Source organism: Ictalurus punctatus, chromosome 23 (genome assembly GCF_001660625.3).
Source record: "Ictalurus punctatus breed USDA103 chromosome 23, Coco_2.0, whole genome shotgun sequence".
Lineage (NCBI taxonomy): Eukaryota > Metazoa > Chordata > Actinopteri > Siluriformes > Ictaluridae > Ictalurus > Ictalurus punctatus.
The window spans coordinates 7,214,819-7,238,536 of record NC_030438.2 but is presented as its reverse complement, the minus strand read 5'-3'; the positions used below and the strand labels follow the sequence as shown (position 1 = coordinate 7,238,536).

The window sequence follows — 23,718 nt, the reverse complement described above, 5'->3', positions numbered from 1 at the left end:
ACTCACACTTTACTTAATAAACCGTGTTAAATTCAGCCCTCTTTTCGCAGTCCCAACCCCCCCCCCCCCTCCCCACACACACACACCCAAGTCAACAAGGGATCCAGGTGCTAAGCAGCAATCTCACCAAATAATTGTTTCAAATGTTTACTTAAATCACATGACTTTTCAAATATGCCCTTAATGCCGTATTGTTTAATGTATACTAATTAAATGTCTATATGTATGCGTTTGGTAATGGAGTGATTACTGTATATAAACAATAGATAGAGATAGAGAGAGAGAGAGAGAGAGAGAGAGAGAGAGAGAGAGAGAGAGAGAGAGAGAGAGAGAGAGCATATTTAAGTAAAGGTCAGTGGGAATAAATGACCCATAAAGGTGATGTTGCGTCATTGCCACATTATCACACTGTCACCTGACTGTGTTAAAGAGAAGTGTTTGGAAAAAATAACATCTGCACCTGAGTACTACATAATAACAAGCTTTTCATAATAAGAGAGATGATCATTAGTCTGTAACAAGTTGAGTCTAATTAGGCCCTCAGTCCCTGTCCATAGAGTTTATCTTCATCATTTACATTATATTGTTTAAGTCTTACTCAATGCTTCGTTTCTAAAATCAGGTTTTGTCATATTCACATGACTGTAAGAAAAAAATTCTTCATGCCAACTTGCTGTCTATCAAAAGAGTATCTTTTTTTTTTTTTTTTTTAAATACACAATTTCTGTTTGCACACATGAAAGAAAAGTTTGTTTTTAGATACATTTCTCACGTCTAGGGCATGAGTTTTTATCACGAGTATAACTGTATATATAGTAAACAATTTGATATTGTGATTGTGTGTGTGTGTGTGTGTGTGTGTGTGTGTGTGTGTGTGTGTGTGTGTGTGTGTGTGTGTGTGTGTGTGTGTGTGTGTTGTTATATACTGTTTCTATACACAGTATATCAACCGCTGGTTGATTCCATGATTGTGTTGCCATTTGTGTCACTGTCTGTATTTTTTTTTTTTTTTAAATGTTCATAAAGTAAAGGTAAAAAACATTATTTTTATTTATTTATTTATCTAATTTTTAATTATTTTTTTTTTGTAGCATTTTGCCCGTCCCAGCCCACTATAAGTGCACATTACCTTTAAATAGATCATAATTGATTGTAAATAGATTACCTTTAGGGATTATAACTTCTGTTGAAATCTATATTAATGTGCTTTGTCCTGTTAAATGTATATGAAGTGTAAAGTGTCCTTGAGCTTGTGGAAAGGCGCTATATAAATAAATATTACTATTATTATTATTACACGTTATGAAAAATGTACATTTTAATGTCCCACTACTTTCACTCTATTCTGTTACCTGAACACATTAACCCCTATGAAATATTTGGAGTATTCCACAGGAATGTCTAACTGGAAGTTGCATCATTTCCTGAAATCTCTCTTATAGATTTATTTCTACCACACTTCTGTTGAATTCTCAGGTTTATATTAATGAGCTAATATGTTATCATTTTATGTCATCACTTGTATGCTGGATGCTCCATATAAACTAAAATGTTTATTATTTGAACATGTTTAAAAACTCGCTCATATGCTTGTCGCTGTGCTGAAATTGTCTGTAAGGGGACATTTCTTTAACGTTTGTGGAAGGAGTCTCCAGTGTCAGTGGGAAAGTCTTCAGGATGGATTCAAGAGGATTACACTCTTTTCCTATAACAGCATTCCTTATCTTGTCCTGTTCCCTTACATGTACCAGTCCTCTTCCTGCTTTGTATTCTGATACTGATTCTTCCCATCTCTTGAAAACACAAGCTTATTTAGTCCATGCTCTGGGTTTCATTATCCCTTTTTGCCCTGAGACCTCTCCATACGTTTCTGGGTTCTTATGCAGTTGTACACTAGGGGGCAGTGTTACTCAGTGATCCATCTGTGTTAATTACGATGCTTTTACTGTACAACAGTCTTTAAAATAAACCCTTTATCAAGACCTTCTTATGCAACTACACAAGACGACTGATGATAGATATTGATGGATGATTGCTATAATAAGTTTTTAGAGAAGTGATTTATTTATTTATTTATTTATTATAAATAGGGTACATCATTGATACACATTTTGCCATAACTCTATTACAACCACTTATCTTTTCACTATTATCACTTATTCATCACCTCACTTATCTATCTCTCTCTCTCTCTATCTATCTATGAGTTTACACCCAAATATACCTTCAACATTTAACGGAAGACAGTTATGTTTAATTATGTAGAGTTTAAGAGTCTTTTATTTCGAATACATGCCACTGTACTGCGGTTTGATTCAATGATCCTGATTAGGAAAATAAACCATGAAAGCCATAATTAATCTTTATCCCCTATCAGGAAATGATGTTAACTGAATGATGTGGCTGAATGTGCTCCTGAGCCTCCTAAGCTCAGCGTAGAGAGGATGAGAAGAATGGTCCATGATCGTTTTCAGCTTCCCTCTCATCCTCTTCTCAGTCATTTCCACCACCCTGTCCACCTCCATCCTTACCACAGAGCTGGCCTTCCTCACCAACCTGTTCAGTTTGTTGGCACCAGAAGTCCCAATAAGACCTCCGCAGCACACAACAGCAACGAATATACCACCGGCGACCACAGACCATCATGGGAGATGTTTTTTTTTTTTTTTGTGTGTATAGATGTTGAGGTAAATGTGCACTAGTAATGGATAGGAGAACTTCTCCACTTTATTCCCTATCAGGAAATGATGTTAACTGATAACCAGCTTCCTGTTCGATGTCTGTTCAGAAACCTTGTGACAAAAAGTTCTCAAGCATTCAGAGAATGATCTACAGTGTGTGTGTTTGGGAATGAGCTGGGGGGGTGGGGGGCTTGATCAGGTTTACATCTTTATTAGTTGAGATCAGTTCTCATCATGATGTGTACATAGCGATGAAATGCATTCACACCCTACGCCAGATCCTACCCATGTGAAACGTGCATGGAAGACACTGTGGAGAGGTGTGTCCGAGGGTTGGCAGTTCCAGTGTATTTTGGAAGACGACTCCAGGCAAAGGTGTGTTGACAGGCTGGGGAATGATGAGCTTGGGGTGTGGTGCAAAGAATGTTCTAACGTTTTTAGTTTATTTTTACACCATAGATTTTAAATGTGGATCTCAGCAACACAAGCACCAGGCATTCCTTTCTGACTCACTCAACTGCATGTTGTCTTGTTATGGGTTTTATATTCCAGTTGTCTAAGGCCTGTATTCCGCACCAACACTGGGGTGTGGAGGCTTCTGGAGTCGTCCAATCTGAAGAGAAAGCATGCCAGCTCTCATGCCAGTTGCTGCACCCTTTATGGCACATACTTAATGCTAACATGTAGCTCTTGGCATTAATATCTGATTTAGGCATCATGGGAAAAGTTTTATAAGAGAACTTCTCCAAGCATTGGGTTATTCATTTGTTTTTCATTCGTTCATTCATTAACCTGGTCAGGGTGGCAGTGGATCCGAAGCCTATTCCAGGAACACTGGGCGTGAGGTGGAACTACACCGTGAATGGGATGCCAGTCCTTCTCAGGGCACCATACACACACTCACACACACATTCACACCTAGGAGCAATTTAGAGTAGCCAATCCACCTACTGGCATGTTGCATGTTTTGGGGAGTTTTAAAGAAACCTGAGAACCCAAAGGAAACCCACACGGACATGAGAAGACTCCGCGCAGACAGGAAGAAATAAGAGCTTGGGGTTGAACCGGCATTGAACACTGGTTACAAATTCAGACTCATACACCAATAAGTCAGGAACCAATGAGGGTACCAAGAAGCACAATCTTTACTCTGTCAACCAACATTAATGCCATGTTTAACCTGTAAGGAAAAAAGTACAAAATCATGTATATGTACAGTAATTGAACTCCCATTTGTTAGTGACTTTTTGGACACCCAAAAAGTTATTAAGAACCAATAGTACATTCGTTAATTTTTTTATTTTTTTGAGAAATTAAGATTCCAGACTGCAATCAGTGTCAAATATTGTCTTAAACACCCTGTAATTGGTGTACTGCTCTGCAGGCTAATGTTACCTTATGCTAACACTCCCTCTGTAATGAAATTCCCTCTGCTATTCCTAATTTTTTTGGCAGAGCCTCTTAACACCAAGTAAAATGTAGCACATCCCATTAAACACAACAGAAATTCTAAGTACATTCAAAACACACAAAAAGACCAGACAGTACCTCTGTTTTAAATGAGATTGTTCATTTTCCAGAATTTTCCTCATCCTGTAACTGAGACTTTTCTGTTTATAGTCACGTTCTAAAATAAATATTACTGTGAAGCTATATTATACATTCAGACACTTGCGGATTATCAGAGGTTTCCAGTATTTTTTTTTGTCAGCTGAACAATTCAAGTTAAATGATTTGCCGTGAGACTTTAAGCAAGTTAACCAATCAGCAAATTTTCTCTCCATTTACACATTGTGATAATGAAAATTCAGTGAATCGTGTGATGTACATTATAACATTATAATGGACGGAGACTCTGAAAGGGTTAAAAATGACAGATGACAACACCTCCCCCTCAGGTTTCAGAAAAACACAGCGTCCACTGGGTATTCCAAAGGCTATTCTTTAAGGTGGAAACATGGAGGTATTTAAGACCCAGTTCTGGCACTGGCATGCCCTTACAGACCTTGGTTAAAAGATGAAAGCACTCCATGACACTGAAGAACACTGAAACCTCTAAAACTCTCCATTCACAGTCAGCAGGAGGCTCCAATGAAGACAACCAGGATCCACAATTCTGATTGGTCATAAGGTGTTGAATAATTTCCTATAACAGCAGTTCGGAGAGTAGTTCCAGCTGCAAGGCAGCTCACAGGTTTACCTTAATGCGCTACAGAAACGTTTCTATAGACACCGAGACCTTTATTTCACACACTTCACATAAAACAGATTAAAAACCGTGTGTTACTGTTGATATTGTGAACTTGTCTTTAAGGAAATCTCGCATTTGTAGAAGGAGTCTCCAGTGTTACTAACAAGAAATGTAACTATAAATGGATAAAAAGTACACTGCATCATTCAAGAAATAAATCATTTTAATCATTGGCAAATTGCTGTCATATAAGAGTAAGAAATCTGTTACTGTGTTATAGGAAAATGTTGAACTATCTGGTGCAAACTGTAACTTTTTAGTTATTTTCCTATAGCCGTACATCCCACTGAGTTTTATTCTTTTCTCAGATTGTCTGCTGATTCTGACTTTTCATCCAGGGTCGAAGATGAAGCAAATGGGATCAGTTCGTGTGAAAGCATCCACATGCTACAAGAAGGTCAGCGGTCATCTGCCTGGACACGTCCCTAGCTGACGGCACTGAACTGTTCAGTGCCATGACGTGCTAATTGTGGTTGAAGAAGCAGTTTATACAATAACAATTAATGAAAATGCATGAGCAGATTCCAAACCACACCTAACAGCTAACCGCACCTAACAGCATTAACAATATTTATTTTGTTAAAGGCGTTATAACTATTTCTACTTTATATTCCATACATGGTGATGGAATTCAGGGAAAGCAAAAACAGTGAAATGTTACACAAGTTCACACGCTAGTTCATGCTGTACAGGTGCAATCAAAATGATTCAACCCACATTGCAAATCAAATTCATTTTCAGTTGAATTTGGGGAAATAAACCTGATTTGCAATGGGGGGTTGAATCATTTGGATTGCAACAGTATGTTGTGGTTAAACAGAATTGTATAACAACCGAAAACATTTCTCTTTTGTTCTAACTGTGCTGCTATTATCACTGGAAGTAAGACTCACAGTATTATTTGTGGTATAACTGACTGATAACTGTGCCTAATGTACAGCACTGTTTTGTGTTGATTTTGCCGTATGATTTGGATCGTTGTCCTGTTCCAGGAGAACCCCATCCATTCATCTTCTATACTGCTTATCCTTTTCAGGGTCACGGGGAACCTGGAGCCTATCCCAGGGAGCAAGGCGGGGTACACCCTGGACAGGGTGTCAATCCATCGCAGGATTACATACATTACATACACATTCACACACCCATTCATACACTACGGACATGCCAATCAGCCTACCATGCATATCTTTAGACTGGGGGAGGAAACCGGAGTACCCGGAGGAAACCCCCGCAGCACGGGGAGAAACTCCGCACACACACAGGGCCACGGTGGGAATCGAACCCCCAACCCTGGAGGTGTGAGGCGAATGTGCTAACCACCAAGCCACCGTGCGCGGAGAACCACATATTTCATTTATAACATCCTACAATTTTTGCAAAATTGTTGGCTTTTTTCTTTTCCATTCAAACAAACAGCAAACATTTACCGTTGACTGTATATTACCCAAATCTTGCTGAGCTCTATTATAAAATCAGAGGTAATTCACTTCATCATTTAGTTAAAAGAACAGGTTCATGGTTTGTTGCTTGTCGCGCTGGATAAAGGACTGTTCAACGAGTACAAGGACTAGGTAAAAAAATATCTGTTGGGTGTTTCTGAATAAACCAATGATTAGAGCAAACTAATTTCATATCTGTATGTGTATGTCTGATCATGGCTGATTATTTTCATAGAATACCATGACAGAGTGTTTAATTCCTTACTTTAAGGTAATGAGGTTTCCACAGACTTCTTTGCTCTAGTTGTCATGTCCAACGCATGACTATTCCAATGACATAAATAAATAAATCATCTCATTACAAATGATATTGAAATTGAAATTTATACATTTGCAGTTAAAGCAAAATCAATTTTCCCCTCACATTCCTTTTAATTCATTGTTCATTTCCAATATCACAACAAGTCTGAGAGAGTCAAGAGTTTATATTTCATGACTTGAATTATTTAGATTCTTTCGTTTTAAATGGGGCAAGAATGATTTCTTTCATTTCCCCCTGAGCCTCTACAGTCGTGATTGCGTCTCTATGTGTAATTAGAACTGTGATGATTAAGAATGTGATGAGCTCTCCCGCTGAAGAGGAGAAGAGGACTGATTAATTTAATAGACTCTGTAATTAGCAGCCTGCTTTTAAATCTGTGCCGTATCTAATTGGATATCAGGCTAAGTGGCAAACACAGTGTCTCATATTTTCAGTGTTTCTGCAGCCGCTATCTTATCTATGGAATTTTCATAGCCTGGAGGTTGCTGTCTGTTTAAATCTAGTTCACACGCTTGTTTGCCTTAATCAAATTGATTAATTGTTTCAAATGAAGAGTCGACCCGTCAAACACGAAATGCTTTGTGACTTTATAGATGATTTTTTTCTTAGTAAACAAGCTAGACCTAAATCTGATTTAGTAATTTTAGTAAATTTAGTAATTTGTTACTCTGAGCATAGAATTTTAATATATAAAAAGGTTTTATTGCAGAGCTTTTGCGGTAGATTTTGTGTAAAGATTGAGGAACTCTTTTCAAGATATAGATTTTTATATATGTAACACTAACAGGTATAATGTCAAATGAAAAAAACAACAACTTCCCAACTACTATCTTTATCAGTAGAATTACAAAATAATTATAAAAATATTTATACTAAACATTTATATATAGTTATTTTAAAATGTTGTTTAAAATGGTTTTAAACGATATTTTCTATTTTTTCAGTACCTTTTCACTAATAACACATTTCAGTACTGTGGTTTGTTTGTTTATATTTTTATGATAGCAAGAACATACTGTATTCAGAAGCTGCATTTTTCTTTATCTAAATCTTCTTTATCTTTTTTTAACCCTTTCTTGCAGTACACTGGCAGCACATGAAATTCACTTATGGGGCACTTTCAATCAGTTTAATCAACTGAATCATTTAATCTCCACAGGTCTGCTATAAGATTGGTCAGGACACTGTTGGGTTTCTGTGTGTAGAGTATCATGACTCAGGGTGATGGGAAAATGGAGGGGTGTGAGCCCCCTGCTGGACAAACCCTTCACATGTCTCCATAATAACATAGGTACAGAGATAAAACAGACAGAATGACTAAAGCTTTTTTGAGAGTGAAACACCGTATACAACTGCCACAATAAAATTATAACATTTAAACCTAGTAGACTAAGTGAAAAAAATCTGAATACCTCAAATGTCTACTTTCATATGAACCATTAACGTCTCTGGAGTGTGACTTCAAAAATACATTCAATACTGAACACGGGCACGCCCGAAATGGCCACTGGTAAAAGTGTCTCTACACATGCCGAAGATTTCTACACAGTACTGTATGTCAATACAAACAATCACAATGCTCAACATTTCTACTTTATTCATTTATGAACAAACCAATTTCGAATGGAATATTTAACACAAATTTAAGATCCACACTTCTTCACAATCATCCCTTTATTTAACGGTTTGTACCCGTGACTGTGCCCAAAAAATAGACATGAAAACATCTGATTCCAACACACATACGATACACCCATCGAACTGTACTTTACAAGCAGACACGTTTCTTTGGGCATACCCTGTACGGGCGATGAATTTCGTCCACATTATACAACGCGCATTTTGAAATTTTATATACTTTATACTCATGATAAACGATGAGTCAATATTACAAGCAAAAACTGCGTATATAAGAATGAGTAGGATGTCAGAATTTCAAACACATCGTATAAAAATATCCACGTCTGCTAAGGCTTTCTGTAGGTGACTCACAGTCGGATAAACACGCTACGCTAATGTTACTCTGGCGGAAAAGCTCACAGGGATAATGACGGCTGTGTGAAGTTGTCCCAACACCAATGCGGTTCTTTTAAAAGCCCCAGGGAACCTAAAAGTGTAATCTAATGTGCCTAATGTGGGTTTATACAGAGAAACATGGTGTGTGTGTGTGTGTATGAAGTGTGAATCACTGATGACTCGTAATAGCTACATGAACTGTTATCATTCCTTTCCCTTTGGATGCAGAGTGGGCGGCATAATCTTGGGGAAATCTTGCGTAAGGTTCGCCCGTACTAATTACAAACCTGATGATACTTGTCCCCTTCACAAAGCTGTAAGCAAATCTATGCAATCCTGCTTGAACCTTTTATTTGACTCTTTGATGAAAGCTAATCTAGCTAACAAAAGCGCTGCTAGTGGACAAACACAATGCTAAAAGGCATAGCTTAAAGTGCTGACTCTATAACTGGATTAATTTGTACATTCCTGAATTGTACTTTAGTGGCATGGCAAGCTTAAAGACTCACACCGTCAATCAAATGTGCTCGTTAAAATATTATGCCACGCCTACCTGACAGTAGTGTGTTATCATATTTCTGTATTTTTTTTTTTTTCAATTTACCGTAAAATATTTTTATGGTACCGTGCATATATTTGAAATATTTTACACTGAATTCAGGTCACATGACCTAGACTTCAAATTAAATTCGATATCCTTCGGTGATTGTAACAATCAGTAAAATTGTTACTGAAAATTCTTCAGGACAGTTCACGAGGTTTACGCTTTTCAGTTTTCTGGCTATATGTATGGGTTTTTTTTTCCATCCATTAATCCATCTTCTATACCATTTATCCTTTTCATGGGGAAACCTGGAGCCTATCCCAGGGAGCATGGGGCACAAGGCGGGGTACACCTTGGACAGGGTGCCAATCCATCGCAGGGCACAATCACATATACACTCACACACCCATTCATACACTACGGACACTTTGGACATGCCAATCAGCCTACCATGCATGTCTTTGGACTGGGGGAGGAAACCGGAGTACCCAAAGGAACCCCCGCAGCACGGGGAGAACATGCAAACTCCGCACACACAGTGCCATGGTGGGAATCCAACCCCCGACCCTGGAGGTGTGAGGCGAACGTGCTAACCACTAAGCCACCGTGCGCCCTGGGTTTTTTTTTGCTTTATTAAAAAAAAAAGACATAAAAAAAGAGACACTGGCGAAGGAACGACTGTTTATAGCTTCTGTAATCTAAGATAGAACAGGAGCTAACTCGTTTTGCGCTAACTCAATTGATAAATGTAACAATGAGTGCTGTAGATATATAGTACAACATGTTGTTCTTTAATAAACAAAACAATCATAATTGTTGACAAATTGCTATGGTATAACAGGAATAAAACACTTCGCGACATGCTGTTATTGGAAAACAATCGACTATGTAGAGGCTAACAGCGTTGGGTGCCATCACACATCACTACAGTTGATTATTTTCCTAGAACAGCACACCCTCTTGTGTTTGTGTCTCACTTAATATACTACGATTAATTGCTACTGTTTAATATTGAAACACATTAACTCTGAACTCAAAATTTAAAACTTGGGATTTGATATTTATAGTTGACAAGCCCCTGAAAAATAAAACTCCAAAGCTAATCTATAAGCAGTTTTAATCTGCCTTATTTTTTTGCTGACACGGAGGTATTTTCGAGCTGGCACGACTCTATTTCGTTCTAGCCGCCACTTTAAACTAATCTCTTTATGTGGATCCTGTAACGGCTTTCACCCGTCTTAATTACAGTAATTGAATTGCTCTCAGTGTTTGCTGCCAATTAGCTGAAGATTTCCTTCTGCAAACGAGTGCGCTTTCTGATGGCTCTCTGTGAGGGAGGGAGGGAAGGAGGGAGGGAAGGAAGGAAACAGAGAGCAGGATGAGAGAGGATACGCAGGAATGAAGGCATGATTACGGATTTGGCTTGTTAGGCGAAGAGGAAACCTAGATTAATGAAATAATTGGCGTGATTCGTTTCAGGGCATAGCAGCAAAAGCCGTCATAGAAAAGAGTCGAGTGTGTCACAACGTTAACACTGAGATTTGTGTTAGAAGACCACGTACAAGTATGTAGACGATGTAGTGTTCGCGTAAACCGTGGAACGTAGTTTGTATTTTACACCTCCATTGCGCTGTCTGATTTTGGCGTCTTGGAGATCCAGAGTGTTGACTGGTCCACTCTCGTTTTCGTCTGTGGTCTTCTGTCCAACGTGGATGAAAGAGAAAAGTAAATATTTAACAAATACCTGCTATTTGTCTTTTTTAAAAATTATTATTTGTGACTCAATTGCTGTAAGGTTTCCACTACTACATGTGAAATGTTCACTTGAATTTTTCAGTGGTGTAGCAATCAGTGGATCGACGATGGAAATTATTAGTATTATTGGTAATAATATACAATAATGTAATATATATATAATATATTTATTATATTATTATTATATTATATATATAACTTTTCACATGATCAGATATTCACACATGAAAAACACATGATCATGTGTAAATTGTTTGATTTTTCCATAAGTGATTATAAACATATATACTCTTCAGCTCCTAGAAATAATATGCGACTCCATTTTAAATGAAATCAGAGAAATAAATCCAGCTGTCACTTTAATAGTCCCAGATTATTACACTGAGCCTCGAGAGTGACAGCGATTGTAAAACAGAAGCCTCACATCTGCTTCGGAGCTGTAGGCGTTTACCCCGAGGAGTTGAACGCACTCCAGAAAGCCTTTTACTGCACAGAGTCAGGCCTGCTGAGTGACTGGAAATCTGTTAAAAACACATCACTCTGTGGGAGTCGCTGGTTAATAAATATAATGAGTTACATAAATAAAACCCTTGATGTTCTGCCAAGCACGAGGCTTTTGGGGTTTGAGGGGGATCGTGGACTAAGCTTTATACATTATTAAGTGGGAGAGAAGAGGATTTTGGTTGTTTGATTCCAGAAATGTCTAAATCGACTCCGATTCAGTTTAAAGAGTCGACTCCAAAAATTCCAGCATGGTATGCTCGGACGTACACACATACTGTGTGGTATCATGATGTAATGGATAATAAGGGATGAAAATAAATGAATTGTGTAGAAATCACATATAAAAGTAAATGAATCATGTCGAAATCACTTGTGAAAATAAATGAATCTGTAGAAATCAGATGTAAAAATAAATGAATCATGTAGAAATCTCTTGTGAAAATAAATGAATTGTGTAGAAATCGGATGTAAAAATAAATTAATCGTGTAGAAATCAGACGTAAAAGTAAATAATAAAGCGGCACATTCATGTGCGCTTAGCATCATGTTGCTGTTTTACTGCTTCGCTAATCGCCAGATGTGCTGCGGTATTTGGATAACACTTTGCGAGTGTAATTACCTTGAGGCTGTGCTGTTTGTAATGTGAGTACGTTATTTGTAATCACCTCTTGCTTAGCATCTGGACGCAGCACGTCCCCGAGGCCACGAGGATGAGCAGGAGCAGAGGAATGGTCGGGATGATCACATAAATCAGCAGCATACCTACAAAAAATAATATATTTGTATGCTCGGTTAAATACCTGAGACAGGGTGGTTTTAACATTTTATGTTAAATGCTGATGAGCGATATTACTTGAGTGTCCTGCCACGGTGACATGAAGGCTTTCCTCCTCATAGACATCAGGAGTTTTCGTCTCTTCTTCATGTTCTGCTGAAAGATTCTGGTGTAAATGAATATGCGTGTACGTGAAGTGACGCGATGAAAGATTCCACCTCGGCTTACCTGCATCACGACTCACAGGCCTGTCTCCATGCTCCTTCACCAGGTGGCTCTCTGTATTAACAACATTTATACCACAGCACTGTTGAATTCTCGAATCTGACTGGTCAGAAGGTGCTGATTAATTTTCATGAAGTTTTCCGCCACAGGAAAGTCTTCAAGACTTCGCGCTTTCCGGTTTCTCTGTAACACAACTGACTTTTATTGACTTTAAAAAAGAAAGAACGTGAAAGTGAAAGAACAGCCGTTTAGACTGACTATAACAAAAGTGATAACCGGAACTAACTTGTTTTGAGGATGTTCCACAACAAATGTACCTATAAATGGATAAAACGCAATTGTTGCTTATTAATAAATAAACAGTGTAATTACTGGTAAATTGATGTTGTAAAATTTTTTATTTATTATTTTTTGCTTCAAACAGATGATGAATGCAAAATTTTTATTTTTTTTTGAAACACACTTTTTTTTAACCTCCTGACCAATCAGGTTATAATATAGAGGACAAAGTATTCTTAATACGTCTTAAGTCTTGTTAATGTGCGTACCGTGTATGAGCAGATTTACGAATTGAAAATATTTTCAGTATGAGCTGTAAATAAACAAGCGCCTCATAGCCAGAGTTACAATCAGGTCCATAAGTATTTGGACAGTGGCACAATTTTTTGCCTACCACCTCTAGAGTGCTTTCGACTTGGCTAGATGTTGTGAAGGGGTTTTTCTTCATTGAGGAAAGAATTCTGCGATCATCCACTTTAGTTGTCTTCTGTAGTCTTCCAGGCCTTTTGGTGTTGCTGAGCTCACCATTTCTTTTCTTCTTTTCAAGAATGTACCAAATTGTTAATTTGGCCACTACTAAAGTTTCTGCTGTCTCTCTGATAGGTCTGTTTTGTTTTGTTTTCTAGCCTAATGATGGCCTCCTTTACTTGCATCGACATCTCTTTGGACCACAAAGAGAGATTGAGAGATCCCATGAACACCTACCAAATTCAAATTCAACGCTTGGAATCAACTCCAGACCTTAATTTGTCCAGATCTCCTTAATTTATCATGAAATAACGAGGACACAGGCCACACCTGGCCATGAAAGTGCTTAATTAGTTAACTGTCCAATTACTTATGAATGAGCCTGTGAAAACAGCAGGATTCTGTAAAAAAAAAAAATGGCTGCAATTCCTAAACGGTTAATGCAATATTTTTGTTAAACCCCTTGAATTAAAGCAGAATGTCTAATGCTTCAATCACATCTTGATTGCTTCATTTCAAATCCACTGTGGTGGTGTACAGAGGTAAAATCGTAAAAATTGTGTCACTGTCCAAATACTTATGGACCTGATTGTTCAACAATCTTTATTTCATCTGCATTACTGAGAATAACACGGTAATATCGATAATATCATGGTAATATCATGTTTAATGCTGTGGAACGCCTGCAAAACAAGTTAGCTCCTGTTATCACTTACTTGTGTATTATAGCAGGCTTAAACCGTCATTCCTTCACCAGCTTAGTCGTCATGTTACAGGAAAAAAAAACAAATAACGGAAAGCACATAGCACTCTGTCCTGTGGTAGAAAACTTCCTGACTGTTACAACGTTCTGACACTTTGGAAAGTCCTTCAGTGATTACACATCTTTCTTTATTAAATAGCAACACATGTTTTAATGAGTTCATCATTAGGCTTAGATTACATAGATCGTTCGCCACATGAGTCCCTGTCAATGAGCTGTTACTATGGAAATGACAATAATGATAGTTGTCTGTTTTTCACCCAAAAATGCAACTATATGCTTCTCTGGTTCCTCGATGTGTTCTTCAGTATGCGTTGTTTCACTACATGTTTTCCAGACTGTGTCATCGTGTACGTGCTGCTGTACCTGGCTCGTACTTGCAGATGAAATTATGCTTCATGCTGCACCTGTCATCGTTCCACTGATAAAGGTACGATCCTCCTAGACCAGCCGGAGCAGTGGGCTGATGGTACATCACTACGCACGCCTCCGCTCCGCAGGACGGCTCGTCGAAGTACCAGTTCCTATTAGAGACCAAGAGCGTGATAAGGAATGATACACAATGTTCTCAGCTCAACACAGACATACAGTAACCACAACAAGCCATCTAATCCACACACCTGAACTGAGATACGCTTCCGTCCATCCAGCTGTACAGATCTGGGCAGGAAGCGTAGCTCGCGTATTCCCCTGGACTCCCTCTGTCTATACGAGTCAGACCGATCCAGAAATCTCCATCGGCAATACCCGGACCTGAACTGGTCCTACTGAGATTCTGCAGAAGCTGCTCGATGTGCCGTTGTTCAGTGAAGTTCTCCACGCTCAGGAGCGAGCCACCGTCCACCTCACACACTTGCTGAGCTTCCCAGAAGGCCACGCGGCTCGACACGTCGCTGAAGTACGCGATTTTATAGCATGGCTTCTCAGGACCGCCATGACACACTGTCTGCCCTAGAGAGAATGCAAAGGAGCTTATGCTTTAATATGAAGAATTAAATGATCTCCTTTACAGTCTTCCACTTGTTTTATATGAATGTTGTTTTTTTTTACACATAGTGAAGGTTCAGCTAAATTATTTTTAAAAAATATGCACAAATCATCATACTAAGTGTCTGATTTATTGTTTTTTGTTTCGAATCCACCCTTGTAAACTTATTTGCAGTATTATAAAGATCAGATTCATTCATTACGTCATCTTTAGTAACCACTTCAGGGTCGGATCCGGGGTCTATCCCAGAAAATCCGGCGCTTGTGGCAGGAATAAAACCTGGATGGGATGTCAGTCAATTGCACACACATGCACACACACACACACACACACACACACACACTCATTCACACCTAAGGGCAATTAAAAATCACCAATCCACCTACAGGCGTGTTTGTGGCAGGTGGGAGGAAACCTGAGGAAACCCACATTAGGAGAACGTGCACAGGCAGTAATAAAAAGGCAGATATAATGTAAAAATATCAGAAATAATTAGAAATATTGATTTATGGTGAATGTTCTCATAGCAGAACCATTAGCTACTTTGGCCTGGGCAGGATTGTCGGAGTGTAGCCAATCCATAGCCTCCATCCATGTAACCTCCATCCATCCATCCATCCATTACAAACATAATAATGACAACAATAACAATTAAAATAACAATCACAAAAAGCAACAAAATCTTTTCAAGCAACAAAAACGGATCTTTATTTTTAGTCTTCTTATACGTTAGATTTACTGGAGAAATATCATAGTGTTTCATTTCCAAATCTATTGGAATACCAGAGACGCCATATTTGGGTGAAATCATAAACCATCTTGTAAAGTGCTGAGCATGGTGGTGTGCTCACGGAAGAGAAAGATAACAGCGATTAATCCGTAGACTCTTAAAAATCTAATAGCAATTTTAGCTCACTGCCCGTGAGGTACTTTAAATAATTGCCTGGTCCAGATCTGCACTATCATCAGTTTAAAGCCAGTGATGTGCCGGAGCTACCTGGGCAAGTCTGGGCTCAGCAATTTTTTTTTTTCCACAATAAATTTCTCTTCTTTTACTCTATCTCTCTCAGTACAAACACACGTTTAAAAGCTAAATTGCACCCGATCTCTCGTCCTCGTCCAGGATCGTGCTATTCCTGCATTGTTCTGGATTCATATTAACAACGCGGTTTTGCTCTTTTCCTCTCAAATGCCCACCGGTCCAGTGCTGAAAATTCAGCTTAATGGGTTCATTGTAGGTTCTAAACACTGAGATTATTCACACACCCACGCTCGTTTGGATTTATTTGGGTCATTTGTGGGGGAAATCAGAGCGTTTTTTTTCTTATCACAAAATGATATGTTCACTGTATGAGATAAAACTGCAATTAAAATGAGTAAGGTTAGTAAACAAAATGAAAATGTTTAGTGAATAAAGCAATGAATAATTTAGCTGATATTGCACAGGTATCCCATTGATCATGGACCATTAATACAGAGCACATTTTATACATATTTAATAACCTCTTAACCTGTATTTATACCCCATGTGGGCTTTTTGTCTTAATTAATAAATAAATAAACAGACAGACAGACAGACAGACAGATAGATGTATAGATGAAGTCAGACACTTATACATATACAGATTCTTTAGATTTTTTATCTTTGTTTATCTTAAAATGGCATGATATCGGCTACGAATTTTGATTCTGTCTAAATAACAAAATATTAAAAAGGAAAATTGTCGATCCAAATTGTAAAATATATACATTTTTAAAATAGGCTAAAACTGCATGCATAAAATACTAATTAAATAAATAAATCTAATTTCCCAAATGTATAACATTAAGGTCTAAAATATGTAATGAAGACAATTGTGTTTAAAAAAAACAAAACAAAAAAACAAACAAAAAAAAAACATTTATGAACATGCAAATTTTCACACTGCTGCATGAGGCAAAGAGATAAACAAAATCAACAACAACAACAACAACAAAAAAACACGCAAAACAAATCAGTTGTTTATCAACAAACAAAACAAGCTAGTTTGCTAACCCTAATACTGGCACAAAACTTTTTACTTTATTTTTTTATGTAGAAATTTGTAGATAGGTAGATACACAGACAGACAGATAGACAGACAGACAGATAGATAGACAGATAGACAGACAGACAGATAGATAGACAGATAGATAGATATGAGCCTTACATTTACACTATTTCCATAAACTCACCGCTCACTACTCGGGCACCGCGGCAGCTCGCGACCCAAACAGTCAAACCGTAAAGGATCCCGAGCGCCGTGGATTCCGCGCGCATCCTCTCGGTTTAACGGTTTGCTTCAAAGTCGAGCGCCGACGCGGAAGTGCTCTGTGTTAATCACTCCTGGCGTTCAGTGGCACTCACGGTTGTCACTTTTGATTTTTCATGGAGCTCTCTAAGAGAGAGAGAGAGAGAGAGAGAGAGAGAGAGAGAGAGATGATGGGGACACGAGCGCGCGCGTCATCCTCACGCGCGGATTGCTTATTTGAATCGAGCGCGAGCGCGCGCGTGGTGTCACATATTCCTAAGGTTTTTTTTTTTTTTTTTTTTTTTTCAACCTCAGCGTTTCAGTTAGCTTAAAAAACTAACAGGATTGGAACCTACTTTTCACACAATTCCTCCGAAAAATCATAACCGTAAAACCGTTCATGTGAGGTAAAAGTATAGCTTTGCCGTCTTAAATGTAATATTTATCTCTTGTTAAAAAAAAAAAAAATAAAATAAAAAAAATAAACAAAAAGTGATCTGAGTCACTTCACTAAAACACAGCATTATTTAAATTTTTTATTTACTTTTTTATTTTTAGTATAACATGGTTTTCTTCCCTTTCTTTGACCAGTTAGAGTATGCTAAAGTGGTTTAGCTGCTTAGTTGATGAAAGCTGTGTTCTAGTTCAGGAATATACATTATGTCGTGTTGTTAAAGCAAAATAAATAAACGTTGGGGTGGTGTGATTCAGAAGGACGTCAAGCAGAGCTACTGTTAATGCCCCCAAATATTTTATTTTCCTCTAACAGAACATCCCAAAGTGTTTTATTCTTCTTACACCGCATTTACGACAGCAAAAAGTCAGTTTATGTTATTCATGACAACATTCCATGAAACAAATTATTTCCTGTTATCACTTATGCAATAATCGCAATAAACAGTTCTTCCCTTACCAGCCTTACTTTTAAAGATTGGAAGAAAAACATGCAGGTTTTTACGTTACTGAGAATGCGTAAACTTCACAAACGGTCCTGAAGTCCTGAAGACTTTCCCATGGTGGATAACTTAATGTTACAGCTTCACCTCTGACTTCTGACTGTGATTTGCAATATGAAGGAGTATTTCCAACCTTCCTTAAAGTTTATACACTATATTGATGAAAGATTGTGGACACCAGACCTGTGGTTCTTCCATGTTGGAAGCATGCAGTTGTATACAAAGTCTTTATATGTTGTAGCATTATAATTTCCCTTCACGGGAACTAAGGGGTCCAAACCTGTTCCAGCATGACAATGCCCCTTGTACAACGTGAGCTCCATGAAGACATGGGTTTCAGACTGGAAAAACACAGAGCAGTGTCCTGCACAGAGCCCTGACCTCAACCCCACTGAACAACTTTGGGATGAACTGCATCCCAGGCCTCCTCACCTGACATCAGTGACTGACCTCACTAATGGTACTTGGGAGATAAAAAGATCATCATGCACTATAGTGTATATTATTCAGCTAAAAAAGAAAAGTCCTGAGCTGAATATCCAGGGACATGGTTCATATTGTCGGCTCACACTTTCTGAACGATGAACTGATTTCAGAACTGATTATGTTGTCACAGAGACATGCCGGCTTTGTGCTCAGATTGATCTGAACGTCCATTGATCTGGACTGACGCTGATTTCGGCGCTGTTAACCGAGCTGTAATATGCACAGACACAAAAATGCTATTACTTAATTTGCTGTTGGGTATCGATTGCTTATTTCTCCCTGGTAAATGCCATTCTGCTTCTAGGCAGTTCGATAACGGCCAGAAGAGATTGTGAGACACTGCGTTATTGCAGGAACAGTCATCAAGAAGGATATTAAAGAGATCTGGCAGGGAGCCTTGGCAGCAGAAAGCGGAAATGTTGGGTAGTCATTAAAAAAAAAAAGTTGCAGCTGAGTATGGGTCAGAAAAGGGCCACCTTGCTGAAACAAGGGCTTGGCTAGGCTAAGTGACAGCACCATGCTGATTCTGCAGACCTGCGCAGAGGATTGAGTCTCTGTGTGTTTGCTTTTGTCCATTAAAGCCTTAGTATCATGATTTTTGTGCTGCAACTGAGATGCATTAAGTCTGGCTAGACACCGTACTCATTTACTCATACAAACACTTCTAAGAACATGTCGTCTGATAACGACATCCAATACCACGTGACACTATCTGACATGCGCACATTGTCGCATTAATAACAGCAATGAGGAAGTATTTCACAATTAATGATGAAAGCAAAGCAGACTACAAACAGCAAGTAATCTGATCAAACATCTTTAAGGCATTTCAACAGAATCAGGAAGCGTGGTCAGTAAAAACAAGTTCCTTGAATTGTGTGCAAACAAAGGCAATTGCGAGCACGGATGCATTTAAGTGAGCACATAGAGAAACCTTTGGGCATGTGTGCACTTCATTTCTGCGAGAACTGAGCACTGACGTACGCGCTTTATTTCTCCTCGCTCACGATTCTATTCATGCCACCTTGCGTTCATTTTTAACGATAGTATTGCTGATAGTGATGAGCGCTCTGGTCAGCAGAGCATCTTAAACGTAAAACTCAGCATGAGGAATTTATTGCTAGAAGCACATGGCAGCAACCAACAGAAACAGAGTTAAATAAAATGCTCCCTGAAACAGCTGATGAATAAAAACTAAATAGGTCATTCATTTCAATGTCAGTATTTGTATCAGTATCGACAAACATATGAAAAAAAAACCCCTCATAAACTCATATATGATGGATAGTAACGATAATAAAACATCCAAAAGAAGCACTGAAGATTAAAGAGGCTCTGTATGCTCTCTATCTTTGAGGTATTCAGTATCAGAATTGAAGTGGAGCGTGGTTTGGTTTTGAGGAAATCATTTCTGATAGTGCACTTAGAAACAGCCGCAGTCATGTACTTATATGCTTTGTGCTGAGGGACTTTATATATGATTGATCGTAATGGCATTGAAATCCTGCTGTGACAGCTCAGACTCTGACACTGACGAATGTTCATGTCCTGTTAGAAAGCTGGGACCCATCTGGAGTGTCTAAAATGAAAGAAGGGAGTGCAGTAGTGTCTTCCTGAGGACATAGACCTTTGACCTTTGACTAAGCATCTTTCATTATAATCATGTTATTTCTAAAGACTATATAGTTTCACAAGATTTGAGAATTTTTATCCATGAGATTATAAAAAAAAGGAGACAAAAACAGGTGTCTGGTAAGGATTTTAGGAAACTTGAACATCCTGATATCAGTGCATTCTGACTATTAGAAATATTGATATTTTCCTATTGGTTTTTTTTTTTTGGTTGTTGGTCTCCGAAAGGACAGAAATGGTTTACCATCCAGCTGGGAAAAATGGCACTACAGGACATGCTGGGAGAAAGATGACCTGACCCCAACGAGGATGGATGATGGTTGCCTGAAACCTTCTGGGTAAATGAGCACTATCTCTTCCCTGATTGGATTATAGAGAGATGTGAGATTAGGAGAACCTTAAGAGAAGGTAAGAGACGTCTATTAAAGAGCTCCTGCATTTGGATCTATGAGCAGTTTTGAGTCCAAGTGTTCTTCCCGGTTCCATTATTTATAAACAGAACTGATAATGATGTTGAATGTTACATGTATATGCATTCTTATTGCACAGAATCAGGTGTACAATGAGTTAGACAAATCCAATGAGTGCCTTAAGGTTAAAAAGTAGATTGCTGATTGGGGTAGCAGATGTAAATACAACTGATTGACTACAAAGTAAATTGGCTGTATTGGCTGTAAGCTCAGTGCTGGACGGATTAGGAAAAAAAAAAAGCTTTTCATTTTATCTCTTGAAGAATTTTTTTCAGGAAATTGAGAAAGAACCCCGAATAGGACCTTCTTAAAATATTAAAAAAGTGAAAGTGCAATAAAAGTACATTGGACCCATTTAAAGAGCCTGCCACTTTACAGCTGTTCTGAGAATTAATGTCTCAGAGCTCTGAGAGGTCAGTAACTCCCCCAGTAGGGATTGCTGCTCTATTTGGTCTGACATCCGCTCATGACAAGCATTCATGAAATATAATCAGTAATTACAGTATTGCCCAGAAGATCAGCATTGCTGTAGTGTGAAGGTCCAGCACATGAGAACTGAATCCAAACAAACGGATCAATTTAAGACAGTAGTTATGTATTTTGCTTACTTTTCACAACTCCCATTGCCATTTATTAATTAATAGTAATCTCTGTAAACTCGCATAATTAGAATAAAGACAATAAAGACTGTTAGCTCCACCCTTTACACCATCTATCACTCTATCTATCAATTTCTCTGCCCTGAAGACTTAGTGGAGAACTCACTGATTGTTATGTAGCACTGACACTCGAAACAACTTCCATAACTTATGCACCATAACAATGATTATTTCTTAAATATTAAATAACAACACATTTTTCAAATATGTTTACTGTCAGTCTTAGATTTTGTGGAACATCTTCAGTACAAGTTCTGTTGGTATAGAAAATGAATCTACCCCTTCTGACCAATCAGATTTGAGAATTCAGCAGCACTGTGGTGTAAAAAGAGGATTTAATGTATTCGGATATACAGATAGGTGACAAAGCCAAGGAAAAAGCAACATAAACTGGGGTTAATAACGTTTTGGGCCACCACAAGCTACCGGAACAGCTTTAATAGACTTTGATATCAGTTCTACAAGTCTGCAAATCTCCCATAGGGGTTGAGATGTGGTGAGCGTGAAGGACGTAGCGTATAATTTACATCATTTGCATCTTCATCAAACCGTTCAGTGAGCCCTCGTGCCTTGTGGATAGAGGCGGAGTCATTGTAGAAGAGACCACACCCATTAGGATAGAAATCCTTCGTCATAAGGTTGAGCACTTTGTGTTGATATGCATTGACGGTTCACTCCAAGGAGACCAAAGCATTGCAAGAGAAATAATTAAATGCCCCCACAAGATATTTTTTTTCTTTAATTAGTGACTAGTCTGTGAATGTGTGCACTTCGGTTCAGGAAAATGCACTTCTTTACATTATTATTAAGTTCATTTTTGTTTCCACAGTTTCCCAAAGATTTACAGACTCAGACTGCTGCAGTAGCTGTGCTGCTTTAGCAATATTACTGGAGCCAGAGACCAGACGTAGTTCTCCCCAAATTGCTCTATTTTCACAAATGGACTCTTATTGATTTTAAGAATGCTTCTCCTCAAAACAGATGATCTGTTACTGCCATTTACCTCTGCCAGTCACCACTTAAGTGTAATTACCCAGCAGTCAATACTGCGGCACAACTCACTGCTACAATTAACCTCTGAGTCACCGGCTGCAAGCTTCCCATGTCTATGCCTCTATGCAGATTGACAGATTTTAGGCAGGTAATTAATTAATTATCTCATCAATTAATGAAGCTGTTTGTTGTGCTTAATAAACTCGACTAGAACTGCAGACCACATTCAGTGTGTTTATATGCATGGAGCTGGGAACCTTTCTAGATGTCATCAACTTACAATCAACTTAGCTTTAACTGTAGATGTTAGCATTTATTTTTACTGACTAGCAATGTATATTTTAGTCAAGACTCTGAGCTTTGCATCAGTTCTCATACGGCTATAAATAAAGTGATTCACCTGCAGTAAAAAGGTACTGAAAGTACAGTGTGATACAGTGTATCCATCTTGTAAACATCTGAAGAAGGCCACAACCACAAGTAATGATGCAATGCGATGAGCGAGTCAACATGTCATCAATCACCTCTTCCAGTGTCTTCTTTCTGCCTTGCTGCTTTTTCGTGGTAAATACCTTTCATTTGAACATCCTTGCAACAATTATTTGTACATGTATACAGATGATCTTTTAGTAATTTTGTTATTCTCAAAATTTGCTTGATCTGCACACCCAGACTTCAGTATTTACTACACCAGTACTGAATTGATTGACATTATAATGCGCTCTTAAAAGCACGTCAGAACGATTGTTTAGAGTAACGTGCTTTTATGTTGCGTGTTTGATAAATTGAGCTCTGGCAAATTCGCTGATCGTGTCTTGTGATTACTTTTTTTAGAGCCGGATAAAAACTCAATTATGCTAACCACTACAAGACGTGCTCTGAATGCTTTGCCCTAACATGGCCGCTCGGAAATCAATTCCCATTTATGAATTAGTCTTGTTATGGTTTCACCCGCAGATAATGCATTTTGTAATGATTGGCTTGAATTTATGTAAACGACAATCAGCTTATGAAATATGGAAGACCTCCCGTGATTTAATTCCCACGCCCGTGTGCCACACTTAGTGTGTACTAAATGGATAAGACAGCAGATGTTTAAAAGTGAGGAATCTGCAATGAGACCCGGTGGCGATCCTCATCAGAGCACTATGCTGGACTTCAAAATGAAGCTGTACTTTTTCAGACAAAGGCAAAACTAGCACGACTCACCATCCATTTCTTGGTGCTTGGAACACTTCATTA

General features: G+C 38.3%; 1 protein-coding gene across 3 annotated transcripts; it reads right to left on the bottom strand.

The window, feature by feature from the left end:
* Window positions 1-9,889: 9,889 nt before the first annotated feature.
* chodl (chondrolectin) lies at window positions 9,890-17,495 on the bottom strand. Of its 3 annotated transcripts, none has more exons than XM_017452676.3 (7): window positions 17,225-17,495; window positions 14,643-14,973; window positions 14,389-14,546; window positions 12,516-12,566; window positions 12,366-12,443; window positions 12,178-12,274; window positions 9,890-10,952 (listed from the first exon to the last, which is right to left on the bottom strand). In XM_017452676.3, the coding sequence occupies exons 1-7, from the start codon at window positions 17,307-17,309 to the stop codon at window positions 10,868-10,870; spliced, it is 885 nt and encodes a 294-aa protein (XP_017308165.1). In that variant the 5' UTR covers window positions 17,310-17,495; the 3' UTR covers window positions 9,890-10,867. The 3 variants fall into 3 exon arrangements, with proteins under 3 accessions (XP_017308165.1, XP_017308167.1, XP_017308166.1); XM_017452678.3 differs by having other exon boundaries at window positions 9,890-10,949; XM_017452677.3 differs by having other exon boundaries at window positions 12,366-12,440.
* Window positions 17,496-23,718: the final 6,223 nt, after the last annotated feature.

Bases quoted from the DNA above. Each gene is read 5' to 3' on its own strand.
- chodl (XM_017452676.3), bottom strand. From the start codon at position 17,309: ATGCGCGCGGAATCCACGGCGCTCGGGATCCTTTACGGTTTGACTGTT. The intron at 14,974-17,224 runs GTGAGTTTATGG...CATTCTCTCTAG, and splicing joins CGGTGCCCGAGTAGTGAGCG to GGCAGACAGTGTGTCATGGC. The intron at 12,567-14,388 runs GTACAGCAGCAC...TTGTTAATACAG, and splicing joins CATCTGCAAGTACGAGCCAG to AGAGCCACCTGGTGAAGGAG.